This window comes from Lagopus muta, chromosome 16 (genome assembly GCF_023343835.1).
Source record: "Lagopus muta isolate bLagMut1 chromosome 16, bLagMut1 primary, whole genome shotgun sequence".
Classification (NCBI taxonomy): Eukaryota; Metazoa; Chordata; class Aves; order Galliformes; family Phasianidae; genus Lagopus; species Lagopus muta.
Window position 1 is genome coordinate 8,818,454 of NC_064448.1, and position 16,756 is coordinate 8,835,209.

Genomic DNA, 16,756 nt, shown 5'->3' on the forward strand with positions numbered 1-16,756 from the left:
TATTTCTTACAAGGCAACAGCCCAATCTTCAGTTTCACAATCAAAGTTAATACAGACCTTTTTCAAAAGTGATGTCGTTAAGATTGAAGACAATTATAAACTGTATCAACAATATGTACTACAGCCTGCAAGTCACAATCTGTGCACACCAAATGGAATATATTATTGCTTGTTAGCCTATTAGACTTTCTTTATAAAAAGATTTTTATACAGAGTACAGGATTATGACAAAACTAGCTAAGTCGTTTTCATCTTGAAAATACAACATCAATTATTTCTTTCAACAAAGGCTCGAATAGTAGCTGAGAGTTAATGAACAATGACAAATATTTACTAATAATTTTATGGTCAGTTTGAACAGAATTTCCTGTAGGACTCTTTTCTGGTGGTTATTTACATACGTCTCTCCTCTTTTGGAAAAGGGGTGATAAAAGATAACGAGGGACACAGAAATCAAAAGAATGAGCAAACTCCATACCGAGGACGTTGGACGTTTCTGAAAATGCTAAATTATGCTATCTGTTAAAAAACATACATCATCTTGTCTTTAAAGAAAAATATTTTTCCTGTTTTAAAATATTACTAACAGCATGTAATAAACTAACTTAAAATGAGTCTCATAAAAAAGTTGTCTTGCTGTCTAAACATTACTAAACATGCTTAGGTTGAGATTCTGTTAACTGCCTCAACGTCTTAAAAACAGCCCCTGTACAGGAGCCCTGATATTCTGACTCCAGAAGACCTGCCAATTTAGAACAGTACAGAGATAAAGGATCCAGTAGCTACAAACATTAAATGCACATCATCATCCAGAGCAAATCATTCTGCAGTGATCTGTGCAGCAACCCGCACCAAGAAGCGGGGATGCGCTTGGCTGACTGTCAGCGGGCCCCTGCTCTGCTGCCCACGTGGATGTGGGCTCACAGTGAGGACCCGTGTGTTGAACTGCAGAATGAGGATCTCGTGTTGTCTCTATGGCATCCCAGCTGTGCTGGGGCAAAGGGAAAGCAACACCAGGAGACCGGGAGAATTCACATTGCTGCCTGAAGAAACGTGGCCATGTTCCGCTCATGAGAGCTGTGTGCGGGGCTCCGGTGTGCTGGGCTACGTGGGGAGAGATGGCTCTGCCTCAGCACCATGAGCCCCTTTGTTTCCTGCATAACAGTAATGGAGGTAACAGGGATCAGCCTCCAGTTCTTTCCTGCAAGCCACCTTCCTGTTACTACTAGAATGGAGCATCTCATGCACAAGGAAGGAGCGGGGAACCAGCCCTGTGTGGGGCAGATACTCACCTCTCCTCAGTCTCATCTCTCATCAGCACTTGCAGACCACAAACACTATGATGGCTTTTTTTTGCTTTTGTTAAAAGTCTCCTGCTCTTTCCCTCTCCCTGATCATAACTAACCGCTCAGCTCAGACACAGGAAAAAAGCTCCATCAGGACTAAAGGGGACCAAAGTTTAGCTTTCAGCCACTCACCACCCTGGCAAACTGCTCCAGCACACCAGTAATCACAACCAGCACATCACACCACCTTAGACAGAAACTGACAGGTCAAATTCAAAGGGAAATAAGGGGTTAGGTTTTATAAAAAGAAGCCATTCCAAGATCAAGATTTGCCATGGATGCTACACTGGGAGTCTTAACATCGATGGAAAACTAGACTTCATTTTAACTGCAATATGCCATAGTGCAGGAATCATGGGCATGAATGGAGCAAGAACTGAGACCGTCAGTACTGCACAGTGACAGCCTGAGCTGACACTCCGTGCCCTCAGGGCACTCCTGGAAGGGCTCCTGTGAGTGCACCTGCTTTACAAAGGAGCACCACCAGGACTGCATCACCCTGCCATGCCTGGCAGCCAGACCTTGCAACCTTCACTCACTGCAGAGAAACAGGACTTGGAAGTGACTCCAAACACAAAGGAGAATCGGGCTACCACCACCCAGGGAACAAGGCAGAAGAAGACAGCCCAAAGCAGACTGTTAAAATGACCTCAAAATCCAGAATTCGGGACGCTAATAAAAACAACACGAGCAAAGTGCCTTTTTTTGGTGAGGTTTTCTTTTTTTGTGTTTTTTTCTCTAACCCTGACAACAAACTTTTAGAATGACTACAAATAAATGGAAGACATTCCTCAGCATTGAGGAGTCCTGTTTTAACTACGCCGGTTGTCTATGAGCTTGCTGCACTTTTAGGGATTTAGAGACATGTTGCATTCACCAGGCACAGCAGAACTGAGCTTTCCAATGGACAGGCATTAAATAATATTTCAGAGGGAATTTTGGGGGGGATAAAAGACTGCAACGTTGCATTCATCTTACTGACAGAGGACAAAGATGACCAACCGGCTGTTAGCAGGAGATAATGTCAAACGATCTCCAATAGGAAGTGCTCAGCACTACTTAGAACAGAAGCCCTGTTTCTCAGTGACCAGGCTTGGAACGAACCCGGAGCTCCCCACAGTCCTCTTAAAGACATAGTTATTAAAAGATCCGGTGCTACAAACCACTAAATCTACCTAATCTATTCTAGTTCATACACGTATTGTACAATATTGCCTAGTACTCACTACATACCAAGAGGAAAGGATGCTGACTTGAATTACAGTAAATGTGCTTCTTTAAAAAAATGAGCGTCACAACATAGTTTGACCAGCATGCAACAAACTTTCTTCAGCTAATATATAGAAATTGTCTAATACGATTAGAAAAAATAATTAGTGAGAGGCCAGAGACATATCTCATCAAGGAAATTAAGAGATTTATCTGAAATGCTGAGGCTTTTGCCACTTAAAAACCTATTCATTCATTCCATGTCCCTTCTGCGCCTTCCCTCTCCTTTATATCATATCATTTTTACAGACACTATTTTAAGGCCTATTTGTTTGGTACCTATTCTGAAATTTACCTCAAAATGATTTAAAACGCCACAGGCAAGCTTGGATCAAAAAGCAACTGCTCTCACCACCCACTCTACAGTCATGCTTTACTCTAACAAAGCTGAGGTCCGCATGCAGAAATAAATGCTCTGAGTGCCTCAGTGAGAGGCTGAGGATCTGCTCACTCCTAAACATGATATGGGACCTTCACTTCTAAATCACAAAGCAAAACATCTCCAAAGCTTATTTGGAAAGTGCAATCACCAAATCCTCATTAAGAATTACGAAAAAAACCTAGCCATTAGCAGGAAATCTTTGGAGATTCTCTGTTATTTTTTATAGTAAGTGTTTTCAAAGAAGAGATTTTAATTGAGTGAAGGATCTAGCTTGCCTTTCTCTAGCACATGACTCTGCTGACAGAGAACGTGCTTCACAGGTTCACCTACGATGTTCCTTTCCAGTTAACGTTGCACTTGAATGAAATAAACATGCTGTGCCTTCAGCTTCCTCACCCATTACTGCTCCAGACTCTGGGGACAGCATCTCTTCTTTCAGCACATTTGACAATGCTTGCGTATTACTGAGTGCCTAAAGCAACCTTCTTTCCATGAGGAAGGTTATGTGCTCTCAGCACCTTCCTGTCAGATGACAGACTCAAATTTCTTTCTTCTGCACCCCTACAAATCTCACTCTCCAGCAGCAGAATAAAACAGCCCCGTTTCAGGTCAGTCAATAGCACGACAGGAAGGGCAGCATCTCCAGCAGATATGTACTGGAACAAAGGAGATGAAAGTAGAGCAGGAGACAGAAGAAGTGACTGAAGGACGCAGAGTAACAAGTGAGGGTATAAAGGGATAAAGCATATCTCAAGCTGCAAGTCTGATGCTCAGCTCCCACCTCTAGTGGTTTGGGGTTTTTTTTCTGAGCAAAATTGCAGATCATTAGACTGCTAAACTCAAACTCTGTTCAAACTGCCTGGTCTAAGCAGGCGCTTACTCTCCCACCAAGTATGCTTCATCAGCAGTGTTACACAAGTAATGCAGGAAAGACACTTGCTGGTAATTTGGCACAGTTTGAAAACACAGCGATGACAGTGCTACAGGGAACGTGATTCAGTGATGTGGAATCGACACTAAAGAAAGAATTACAGGTTTCTTTCTTCTTTCTTTTTTCAATAAGATCTTATGAAAAACTCATGCTTCCTCTGAAACTTTCTGCTCTTGCTCTTTCTAGGTCAGATATTGGCCTCTGCATTTTTTAGGTACTTTGAGAAAGAATCTGCCTAAGAAATTTTGAAGATGCACAGTTAAGAAAAATACCTTCCTTACTCCTCCCAGAATTTTCAAATGCTGCAACTTTCCAGAGTTAATGCTGATCTGAAACAAGGGTCCAAGAATGACAGTGAGAAGCGAAACAAGAGGTGTATGTCTAATTTGACAACTAGGACTCATGCCCCACGGCACCTCCTCCGACAGAGAGGGTACAGCACCCTCCCCCTTGTCTTCTGTCTAAGGTCACTGGTTTATCCTCCTCTTCCAGCTCCACAAGAACTGATTGAACATGCATTGCGCTTGAGGTCAGAGTTCCAGCAAACAAAACCTTGACAGCATGTTTAAAAAACAAAAGCAGTTCCCCCTTCCTTACTCACTAAGACCTGTCACAGCAGGGTCCCACTGTGCTCTCCAGGGAAAGCTGTGAGGACTGGCGCAGGAGCGGGCCTGTAGTGGGATCCACCATTGAGGAGGTTGGGAAGAGCTTGTACCAGCCAATTGCTAAAGTTGACAAATCCAGTTCTTCCAGGAGGACCCTTGCGACTCCCATGAAGTGCTTGCGCTCCATGCGGCCGTAGTTTCCCCAGACTATCACCTTAGAAACAAGAGGGGGAGCACAGTTAATCCACAAGCTTGCACGCTTGCTTGGGAAGCAGCAGTCTGACCAATTCTGTATTCCTCCTATGTATCCAGTTTCCCTGAGCTTTACTAGAATCCAAGAAGGGTGTAAATGTTTACACCATGCAGGCATACACAGGGACACGCTGGGCTGCTGCTGATGTGAAGTTCTGGATGATCATTTTACCTGCATTTTTAGCTCAGTTTTACTAATCTGAGTATTAACAGACTTTTTTTTTTTTTTTCCTGTACAAAAGAAGTGAATGTATGTGTAGATGAAACATTCTTCTTCAATAGGACAACTTCTGTAGGCCAAGCACATGCACAACATACCCATGGAGCTGCAGCTCCAACACCCACAATACAAACCAGTCCTGGCACAACAACTGGCCTCAACACAGCAAAAGTATACAACTTAACTTCTGCACTCAGCCTTGTAGTGCACAGCAGATGGCAAGGAGACATGGTTACTCACCTGGAGAAAGGGCAGGAGCTGAGCACTGGCAAGTGCGACTGGTGATGTAAGGGGCACACTTGAAGTGGCATGCAGGGGAAACAACAGACTGCCAAGAAAAGGCTGGAGACGCAGAGGAAGGTGTAATGAAAGAGCTGGCAGTTGAGCAGGGAAAGCTGAATCACACTTACGACACGATGGAGACCGGTGGGTGGAACAACAGATGCAGTGAGGGTCATGGGCTTAGACATGCTGGAGATCTGCACGTGACCAAATGGCCCTATGTGGCTCAAGACAAAGGTGACGCCTGAGTCCATAGCAAGTCCGAGTTCTGAAGAGGAGAGGATGAGTATGATGGGTTATGATGGTGACTGCTGATCTCTGGCTAATCATTCTTTCCCCTAGGCTCTGAATAACCAGAACATTACATTTTTAAGCAAAACGAGTCAGGAGAGACAATGAATGTCAATGAAAAGCCAAAAATTATCACTCTAGGTCAGCATGGGATGGAGCAAGATACTGCAGAAAGTTGGTCTGGTGGCACAGCAGCTGAACCAAGCTCCTAATTTTATCCTGTTTAAGTTCCAGTGTGACATTGCAAGCTGCAATGAGATACTGAAACTGGTCCTGAAGACAAACTGAATGACACAAATGGAGCAGGGCATGGAACAGAAGAACTGCAATGAGGAACACACAGCTCCAACCCCCTTGTAGCAGGCCTGCCTTCTGCTCCAGGAATGCTGCCAGGGCAAAGACACAGCTAGGGGAGCAGGTGAGAGGTTCACAAAGGACCACATACTGACATTTAGCACAGCTGCTTGTTACTCGGTTTCTGCTGAACCACAGCCCATGGGAAGGCAGCACTATTTCTCATTAAGTGGTAAAGCAGCATGGTAGCATTTCTCATTGTTCTATGACCAAGGCCTGTTTGTAAAGGTAAGGTCAAGGCAAAGACTCATGAGAACCCTCAGGCATGGCCGAGTGCTGGATGATGAAGTGGTGCCCCAGGACAGGCAGTACTGGAACCCATGAGACCTTTTCCAGAGACAGCTGTGCTCTGCCAACTCACCTTGGGCATTCTATGGGAGACCCTACCTGAAAAATGCTGCTCACGTCTCTGAAATGGAGACAAATATTACGTTTCATACTGAGCTTTCCAACCCTGCTGGGGATAAAATCCATAGTTCTTAACACCTTCAAGATCTTTCATGAGCTAATTTTTAGGTACCTCAGCCTTGCTTCCATCTTCTTTGTGGCAGCACGGCACAAAGACCATGCTGTGGTCCACAGAGAAGTCAAGGTGAAGATCCACTCAACAGCACGGCTGCAGGTAAGGAAATCCAGACCAAGCCAGAACCCATGTATCAGTCAGAAAAGTTCACTATAGCTTCAATAGGGAAAACTGCTTCCAACCAAGATAAATGGAGAAGAGTTCACTAAAAAGGATCCTGTAAATCAGCTGGCAATTCATATGTGAGTGGAGGTAAGCAAAAGAAACTCACAGATTAATTACATCAGTAATTCCAGTGAATTTTAGCTAGGATTTATGGCACGGAAATGACTTAAGTATGGATTAACAGTAGAATTCGCTCTCTGCCCTGGAAACACAGGTACAGAACTGGAAATGAGAGCATATGGCAGGAGATGTATAGCAGTATAAGAAAAAGGTAGAAACAGGCAGGGTATGTGACTGGGTGAAGGCCAAAGCAGAGTGCTCTGAATAAACACAGAAAAAAACCTCTGTTGCAAGGCTGTTTACTATCTATAGACATTACTCGTTTCCTGACTGGAAACAAAACTAAAACCTTCTCCTGGTAAGCGTCCACGTTACCTGGCATGGTATCAGATAATAAAGTTTGAGTATAAAACAATGCTTTTCCTTTTCATTTGTTATGTTCAGATCGAGCGCATCCAGTTCAATGAAAGCATCGGCTTCTCCTCCTCTATGTTACTTATCTAGATTCTTTGCCACACACAGTATGTTCCAGAACAGATGAAACAGGGAGATGGGCAGACCTGAGACTCAGTCTCTTACCTGTAATACTTTGCCCTGGGGGCTCTCAGGAAACAGTAACACCTGATTGTACAAAGGGTCTAATGATTTGCGAGCCACTTTTGTCTTCTTTTTCGCAATGCACACGCCATTCTCTAACAGGTAAGCTTTGATGTAAGCAGCTGGAAAAAAACAAATACAGTTACAAATATGAACAAACCTCAATGCTCAATTTTGAAAAGGCAGAGTGCTGTGTCTCCTATTTCTGAAGAAGGCATTTGCAGCAGTGCACACAATTTACTCAACCACCCTTATTTTCAATATGACAAACAGACTGCTCATTCTCACAGAAGCCAAGCAGAATCAACAGTACCCCTTTCTGCAAGCACTGCAGGAAGCTGGGGCTCAGTGAAGTATTTGAGGAGGTCAAAGCACACTACCTGGCAGTGTTTTGGAGCCGGGTTTTGGTGTGAGTCCTCGAGCCTGAATGATATCCACTTCTAGCTGCCCATTTCGCTCTTGCAAGCCAATTTCCACGTCCCCTAAACCAAAATGTCAAAACAGACAGAACACTTTCAAAGCAATCTATCTGCAGGCTGATAAAATGTTAAAAAAACAACCCCTGCTACGAGCTGTGTCAAATTGTAGGCCCTAAGTGCCTGATCTCCTCCTGTGTTACTCTGGAGTAGCTCTGCAGTGACTCAAACCCACATTTTCAAAAACAGTCTCTAATTCCCTCCCAACAGCCTCCTAGCACAGCTTTGGTGACTCAGTCTCACACTCTTTGGCTGCAGCTAACCTCCAATTTCTTCCAGACCGCAATATTAGAGCTGCAGGCTGCTTCAGAAAATGCAGTTGTAGTGTGCCATAAGAACATCTCTACAGAGCACTGGGCTCTGCATCTGGGCTAGAAAAATGCATGGGATGTGTTTTCAGATTTTTCGCTGCATTTGACTTAGTCTGTGACTTTTGGATCTGACAGAGCAAAGTATGAAGCCGGTGCTTCCCTGCTGATGCCATATTAGCAGCCATCAGCAAAACCTTGCAGCCAAGCTTACTTGATTTCACACAAAAATGGAGCGGAGGAGTGGTGGAACAGCAGATGCTGGACACATTATTAGGCTCGTAGGAGAGGTCTGTTCAATACTAAATTTAAGCCATCTAAGATCTTGGTGTTCCTTACCCATCGAGGTGGTGGCCAAGGTCTGACGCCCAACAAACTGTGCGGGACCCATGCTGCCCAGGAAGTCACTGAACTGCCCAGCAGATGCCAGATGGACTCCACTGAAATTTAAGCTGCAAAAGAAAGTGGTTTTGGCAAGTGGTTAATTTGTGTTTTAAAGCAACTTGGTGTAACTAAAGAGCCTGATTTAAGACATCTTTCGCATGAATAACATTTACAAAAGCCTTTTCTCTTGCAAAGCTCAGTGATTTCAAAGGCAGTTTAGTTAGGCGGGATGCATTTAAAATCTCTTTCCTTGTATTAAAAAAAACACAAACAGTACTGGATGGAGTCCTTGAATACATGTTTGTCTACAAGGGAAAATCGCTGCCATCTCAGACTCACGTGCAGCCTGTCACCTCTTCCAGGTAGCACTGTTATCTAAGCAGCTTCTTGGCGTAGTTCATAGGAACTCTCTTGGTAGCTATCCTCTCCCAACCTTCATTTTTGGGAATTAATTAACACATCTAGAGCTGTGTTCAGATGTGAGCTCAAGGCTGATGACATCAATCCCTTGGGAGTGAATTCCCTGTTGAGTTCTCACAGGCAGAACAGTGCACCATCCTCGACAAGAGGACCTCACTCCTTACCACTCAGCACCAGAATCACCCATCACACTCACTGCATGGTTTTCCCACCTGCTTCCCTGATCATCTTTGAAGCAGTCATGAGGACCCAAATCCTGGTTCAAGGCTAAAAGCACAGCAACCTCAAATGCCAGCAGTACCTCTACTTCAGCAACAGCAGCAAAGCAGAAGCTGTTAGAGGACACAGCCCTCAGCTCTATTCATCAGGCATCATTCTGAGCCATGACTTCAGGACACAGATGAGGCAATGCAAAAGGGTCAGACCCTGCGGCACGCTGATTTACGCAGCTGTATTATGGGCTGTTGGAAAACCTGCTGCCCCACTTGGTGCTAATGGCAAGGAGAAGGCCAGAAGCCCTCATTAAACACCCACACCAGTCCTGCTGGCATCTGCCAAGCCATGACACAGCTGCCCATCAGTCTGTGCCAGGGATACCCACACCACCGTGCCGCACTCACACGCTGCATCCCAGGAAGCTGCTGTATGTGGAAGTGACGCCAACTGCAGCCCTGCACTCTGCCAAGTGGCCTCAGAGGGGGCAACTGCCCACACGCTGATCCAGCTCATCGCTTCCTGGAATTCATTTCTCAGAAGGGAAAAGAGAGGAGAGCCATGTGTTCCTTCCAACCTACCCCAGCAATGGAATTCAGGCGCAGCCCCGCCTTTGGGGCAGGCTGGGCACTGCAGGCTGCACACAGCCACAAAGATCCATTCATTCACCCGCTGAGAGCCACTTCCATTTGAAAGACACTCAAAGCATTATTTTAAACCCCATTCATCCAGAAGAGTGGTAATTTCAGGTTGAGATTTCAGTTCTCATTAGCTATGCGCAGATCCAGGCTCAACCCTGCTGGGTATATTTATTTATTCATGTGATGAAGGAGGAAGTCACGCACAGACCTCAGCATCATGCTGCACGTGTGACAGGAGGGACATGGCAGCAGTGGGACACGCTGACAGCTTCACGGGGTGGCTCATGGCCTCGTGCTAACAGCCAGAATTTTCCTAGGCACAGGGCACAGCCCAAAGCTGCTGGGCCTGGTGAGGACTGCACACAGACACCCACCCCCAGCACTGCTGCACCTGCACACACAGGGAAATGCGATGGGGAGCACAGAGCAGCCTGCAGCCAGGAGGCTACAAGCCTATGATTTGCCCATACAGGATGGAGCCCAGTGAGGCTCCACAAGCTGCTGGCCCAGGCATTCTGAACTGTCCATAGAGGGTCAAGAAAGGGTGAAGAGTTGTGCTGAGAACCCAGAATAATTCAGGAAAAAGGAGATCTGACAGGGAAAGACATAAGATTCAGACAGAGATGAATGGACATCAGCCAGAAGGTAAATGTTTTCTTTATCCTCTGCAATTCATGGAAGATAAATGGACAAGCCTTAGGTCTTACTCCTACCCCAGGGAATACATGACCTGAGCAAGCACGTAAATAACAAGCTGGCAAGAGAATGCACTGCACTCAGGAAAACGCTGTCATGCTCCTAACAGATGCTCATCTCATTAACAAGATGCCTGGGATGAGGAGAATGGAGAGCAAGTACAGGACTGAGAGAAGCCCAGATCTGCAGAAGCACAAGGTACAGGTCTCCCTCTGTAAGTTCCCTGACCTCAAGGCAGGGCTGTGGAGTGAAGCCTGGCCAGTGACTGCTGAGGGGACTCAGAGGGAGAAGTGCACTCATTGAAACACCATTTTCCATTTGCAGCTCAAGCAAAAGAGCACCAGGATGGGTGAGGATGCTGCTGTGTCCCAGCACGGGGACTAACCTTAGAGGGATGGGAAAGGCCCATTTAAAAACAAAGACCAAGGTAAAGACTCCTGCGTTTTGGCTATCAGCCCCAGTTAATGGCTTTAACAGCACTGCACGAAACTCAATTTTACATCAGACAGTTAATGTTCCCTTATGTTGTTATATCTGGATGGAAAAGGAAGATGCAGGGAATTCTTTAATGGATCACACCATTATGTGGTGGGACTGCCTCGTATGCTGCATTGAGCTTTTGCAGTGCTGCTTTATTAGACATCTGAAGCAGCAGCTTTAAATCAGGTTCCTTGGCTCTAAGCAATTCCAGGATGTATATTTGGTTATTGTCAATAACCCTGGAATGGAAGCAATTTCTGTTTGGAAAAATCATAAGCCACCTCCAAGAAAGCTATTGCTGCTCCCTGGAGAGGAGAGAGGAAAAACAAAACTGCAGAAACATAGCATGCGTGTGAAGAAAAACCAGCAGGAACCATTAAGCTACATCAGCTAAATTTAGGATGCTCAAAAGAGCCGGGTGAGTTCTGTCTGTCAATGTCCAGTGAAAAGCTGGGATGGTGGGTGGGGGGACCAGGCCTCATGCAGTCAGAGGTCTGTGCAACACCTTCCCCATTCACTCACCTGCTTTTTTTGGAGGGAGGAAAAGAGCTCTAGGCATCTTCAGGACTTCTTTGAGGTGTTTGAGCCCTGGTGCTCCCCCGAGCCCTCCCTGCTGCTACATCTCATGTTCTTCTGTTCCACTGTCCAGAAGTCAGACCATGGGATTCTTCTGGTCCCATCACTAAAAGCACTCCCCCTCCCCACCACCTCACTCTTCCTTCCCCCAAAAACACTCCACCTGAAGGGGTGGAAAATGCTGCAACCTGATTATCACCAGGATCACCTTATTTATCTTGACATAAAAAGAGCTGCTAAAAACAGCTGCAGGAACAAATAGGCAGCATTCTGCAGCTGACCTGCAGGTAGCAACTGTCATATCCAGCACGGCCCTGGGGACAGGGCTGCTGCTCCAGACCCATCAGCAGCACACGAAGAAGATTAACAGGTGACACCGTCAGCCTTTTGTCTAAAGGGCACAAAGCCTCCACTCAGCAAGCACAGCACAGCCTTTTGAACAGGCAAGAAATTAATTAATTTCCTCCAGCCCTCTGCTTTCACTAATCATGATTCATGGGCTCTGCTTTGTCACAGCTGACTGGGAATTATTTTAATGAAGTTAAAGATAACGGGTTTGGCCGTGGAATTAGTTTTAAGTAAATGTGACTCTGGTTATTGACCTGGAGGTGTGGGCAGGACAGGGCGACCTGCTGGGTGTCAAGGACAAGCAGAGGGCAGTGTGCTGGAGAACTTGCACAAGTCCTTGGCTGCAGGCAAAGGGGCCAAGCAAGGAGTGCAGCACCACAGCAGCACTCAGAGAGTGACGGAAGCTGGGGTCTCCGGGCCCATCAGTGCTGAGCAGCACAGGCAGAACATGCAATAACATTAATTCTGCTTGCAGCTCGAGGCTGATTTTGCCCAGGCTGCAAAATCCGCTCCAGATGCATGGATGGCCAATTCTAAGAGCACGCCACGAATCGTGCCGCAAACATCGCAGCACCGGCAGCAGACCGAGCCGGGACAGAGCGACAGGAGCTGCTCTGCAGCCGCTCGGACAGCCACGAGAGGGAGCCAGGAGCCAAGGCCGGCACGGGCTGCGCCTGCAGCGTGCGAGCCCCGAGCCCAGCGCATCGCTCACCGCCCTGCCCGCCTGAGAAACGTCCCTGCAAGCACCACCGGTTCTGCTGGGAGACACTTATCAGACTGGGGCTGAGGCTGGCCAGATGTCGGTTTTTCCTTTCTGTTCGTTTAGTTGTTAAGTGCAACATCGTAATCCTGATTATTTAGGAAATCTGTGCAGCGGTTTCTGAAGACCGTGCTCCTGTGTTAGGTCAGGGCATGTGAAATCTGTCCTCTTCAGAGTAATGTAAGAGTGGCTGAAAGGCTCCCTGCCAGCTGCTGCTCTTTTAAGGTAGCAGCCATTCCAGGGCTGCCCTTCCCTGGCACACACAAACCATCAGGCAGTCGGATCCTCCACAGCACGCTGCTCTTCTTCACATGTACTCAGATGGAGAATGAGTTACACGAAATTCAGGATCTGAACACCTTCACAGACAACGCTGACCTCAAAAGAAAGAGCAGAAGGAAAATTCAGAGTACCTGTGCTCATTCCTTCCTACTGCAACTGTGGCTCCACTGCAGCTCACCCCACCACTGTTGGTTGCACGTCAGCATGCAGAGCACACGGCATACAGACATGTCTAAGGAAAATGTATCATTAATTTCTCTCTTTGTCCACGTGCAGTTTGTCTGACCTCTTTTCTACATCTATTTTTAAATTGCTTCTGGGATTCTGTATGCCAGGTACTACCACTGTGCTGCTGCAGATGGCTGCAGAATCTGCTTGTCAAGACCATGAAAAACTTGTATGGAATAGGATAGGGAAGCACCTCCACAGGTCAGCAGGTCCTCACCCAGCCCTAAGGCCATAGCAGCTTATGTACATCCTTATGGCCACTCACCCACCTGCTCTGAAAACCTCTCTCCCTAGACAGCTTGTCCCTTTGCTTTGATTCACTTTTTCCTTCCCAACCACCTTCCTATCAGCCCTGAACGTCATTTCTGAGTTATCAATGTGAAGCACAAGACAGTCTATTTCCTTTCCTTAGCTCTTGATAGAATTATTATATTTTTTTTTGGTGAACTCTCACTTCCAAGCCATCAGGACTGGTCTCACATGCACCAACCTGTGCTGGCCGCATAGCAGCTGCTACAGCTGTGCAAAGAAATGCAGAGCAAGGAACTGACCTCGCAGATGGGTGCAAGGCCCTGCTGCCAGGGAGCTCTGGCGAGAGAAACGAGGGTATTCTGAGACAATGCTGTGCCTTCTCCCTTGGACCATATCCTCATAACTCTTTCCATCTCACTTGTACACTGACTCCTTGGCACTGCGCTGCTCCAGTTCAGCCATGTAGGGACTTGTGAAGCCAGAAGCTCCTTTCACAAGACAACGCTCTGTCTTGTGCTTTTCACCATTTATTCACACCGTCCACACAACTGCCTATATTTGCTGTCAGCCCAGACCTATAGAAGTTACTTTTAAAGAAGAGCTCCATCCTCTGTGCTGAGTACTGACATGGAGTTTGGTTGGGTCCTGGGCACTGCTGGGCTTCAGAAAGCATAACTCTCCTAAGTACTTTCTAAAACAATGTTTCCTCTTTTTAGCACACAAATTGGTGATCAATAAACATGTTGCCTGGACACAGCCACACAACTGAATATGCAGCTGTGGCTTAACCTGCACAGCTGGATGAACAGATTCACTACATCCAACATCCCCTGCATGAGGATGGCCCTCAGCTGTGTCTTTAAAAATCTGGGACAGCAAGACACGCTTCATCCAGAAGAAACTGAGATACAGACTCTTCTGAGAATGATAATATATTCAACAGTTATTTTATCTGAACAGAAAGAAAAAGGCATCAGAACTCCAATTTTAGGAAGCAGGAACGTTCTGTCTAACAATCACAATCATCCACACTGCACATTAAGCTCTCCTAAACTGCATCTATCACACACAAAAGCCACATCGCTGTTTGCCAGACAAGGAAGAAGGCAGAACTGGTTAATTCAGCATCCCCTGCCCCTGCCTTTACAACACATCCGGTACACATCAGGAATTATTAATGCAACGCACACCTGAGTGCCACAAGCCCGGGCACACAGCCCCGTATGCTGTCAAAACTGATGTGAGTGCTGCAGGAGCCTTTGCTTTGGCTGTGAAAGGCTTGTGAGCACCTCTCCCCGCAGTACCTGACGTGGAGCTCGCAGCACCAACCACGCAGCTCTGCTCAGCCTGACAGCTCCGTCTCTGCCTCCCAACAAGCTCTGCTCTCTCCCAGCCACTCCACTCGCTGGAACATTTTTAGCACTGTGACGTACTGTCTTATGTGCAGTAACACGCTGTACTCCATTTGTGTGCGCTTCCGTCTGCTGCATGAATTCTGCCACTTAAACTGTGCTAGAAAAATGAGGCAGGGAACAGTGTACCAAGGCCTCCCCCACTCCTTCCCCACATTGCCAGGCAAGCTCCAGTTCCACAGCTTGTCTCAGCCGCGCTCAATAAAAGACACCCACTGCCGCCTGTCCTCTGGTCACTGCAGGTGGGATTCCATGCATTCAGCCCTGTGACAATAGGGGCACAGCCACTCTGAGCCATGCTGGTCAAGCTGAACAGCACAAGGATCTGCTGCTGTTGAACAGGCTCACTCACTTATTGGGATGCTACAGAAACAACTCTCCTTGCCTTCCCTGATTTCCAGCTTAAGACCTCGGAGTCTTGGTATCCTACAGCCTGAAATGTATTAACAACACATCTCTTTTAAAAGACTCAGATAAAAGAAGAGCCCTAAAGGTAATTTGTCATAAGAGAGACTAGAAGTCCCTTGGCTATGAACACCAAGAAAGAGGATGTCAGTGAATAGCTACAACATGAATAATTCAGATGGTGCTTTTAGGGATCAAGCATTCCTCTGCTTTTGGAGTAACAATGGTACCAGTGCTGATCTCTGGGTGAAGGACAGCAAATCTGAAGGGGATAGGTAGCGACAAGGCACATCAGTGCCGTCTCCAGCTTCCTTCTGGTTCCTGCTTCATAGTAAAGCAGACAAAGGCAGGCAGCTCAGAAACTAGTTGTCATTGGGACTGCTCCCTCATAGGCACTCAAGGGAAAACCAGAACAAGCTGTGGCTTACAGGCACATCAAGAGCCAGAACACAAGCAAGAGGCACAGGATGCCCACACCCAGCACAGACTGCCTTGAGCCCAACACCACAGCAGCTGCAGGAGAAGCAGGTAAGGTAATCTTGTGATGGGAAAAAGGGCAATGATGCAGCTAACAAGAAGCTTCCTTGCTGGACAGGCAAGCTCATCTCAACAATTACAAGAACAGACCTCAACGTTTTTGCTCTCTTCACCTGCTGGGCCTTTCTAAGGTAAATGTCACCTCAGCTCTCTGTAAGTTAATCATCTCTGCAGCAGCCAGCAAGAACAAAAAAACCTGACAAGTAGCATGTATTAGGGACCACAGCAGCTAGCAGCCTTTTGTTCCAGGCCCATTTTTGTCTTTCTGCTGCATTTTCAGAAAGAAAAGTGGTTGGCAGGAATAAGTTCTACACAAGTCCAGAATCTGAATGTCTTGTGCAGCTTGTTGCTTTCTGAATGTCATGTGCAGCTGCAACAAAACTCAGCCAAAACAAGATGTAGGTTGTGCAAGAACTGGGACAGAGCTGCTGAATCCCAAAGGTATATTTGAGAGTTACTCTTCTCTGCTGAATTCTTTCCCTGTGGTATTGGTGCTGCCATGGGACTGCCTGGTAGGCACATGTTACATGGGGAGCTGCCCTCTCATGCAATTTGCTAAATATGTACTTTGAAAACACTGCTGCAGAAATCTGTACCCAGTACAAGGGATGGTTTGGATGGATTGTGAATGGAGATACCTATGTGAGATCTGTGGAGGATGAAGAAAGTAAGACTCCGAGCTGAAAGATCACGCCACAGTAAGATGCAAGTCCTAGAAAGTGTAAGAAAGCCATCCAAGAAACAGTCTGTTGGAAAGAACAACTCAGAAGCCACAGTAAGGACGAGACAGATGGTGTTCCTGGTCCCTGCAGCACGCAACCCAGGCTGGCAGAGCACACCAATACATGAGGCTTGGCGCCTGCACATTGAGCCAGGGGGAGAAATCTAGAAGCCTTAATGACTGAAAATTGGTTTCTCTGAAATAAATATCACTTTCCCCTTCTAAAAGTCTCACATTGAGCTTTATTATATTAATTTCCTATACTAGTGCACAACTACTGTGCAGGATAAAAGCTGAGTAATGTGCTTGGGGAAATTTTTTTCTTAACTGCAAAAAAAAA

The 16,756-nt window shown here is 46.4% G+C and overlaps 1 protein-coding gene across 3 annotated transcripts in view; it reads right to left on the reverse strand.

The window, feature by feature from the left end:
- The window catches only part of RIMS4 (regulating synaptic membrane exocytosis 4), a 49,905-nt gene continuing 33,149 nt past the window's right edge, over nt 1-16,756 (reverse strand). For all 3 annotated transcript variants that reach the window (XM_048963059.1, XM_048963056.1, XM_048963058.1), the window contains 4 exons: nt 8,401-8,513; nt 7,658-7,759; nt 7,260-7,399; nt 1-4,747 (listed from right to left, as the gene is read on the reverse strand). In XM_048963059.1, the coding sequence (XP_048819016.1) occupies nt 4,529-4,747; nt 7,260-7,399; nt 7,658-7,759; nt 8,401-8,513 (574 nt within the window). In that variant the 3' untranslated portion in view covers nt 1-4,528. The remainder of the gene's footprint in view (nt 4,748-7,259; nt 7,400-7,657; nt 7,760-8,400; nt 8,514-16,756) is intronic.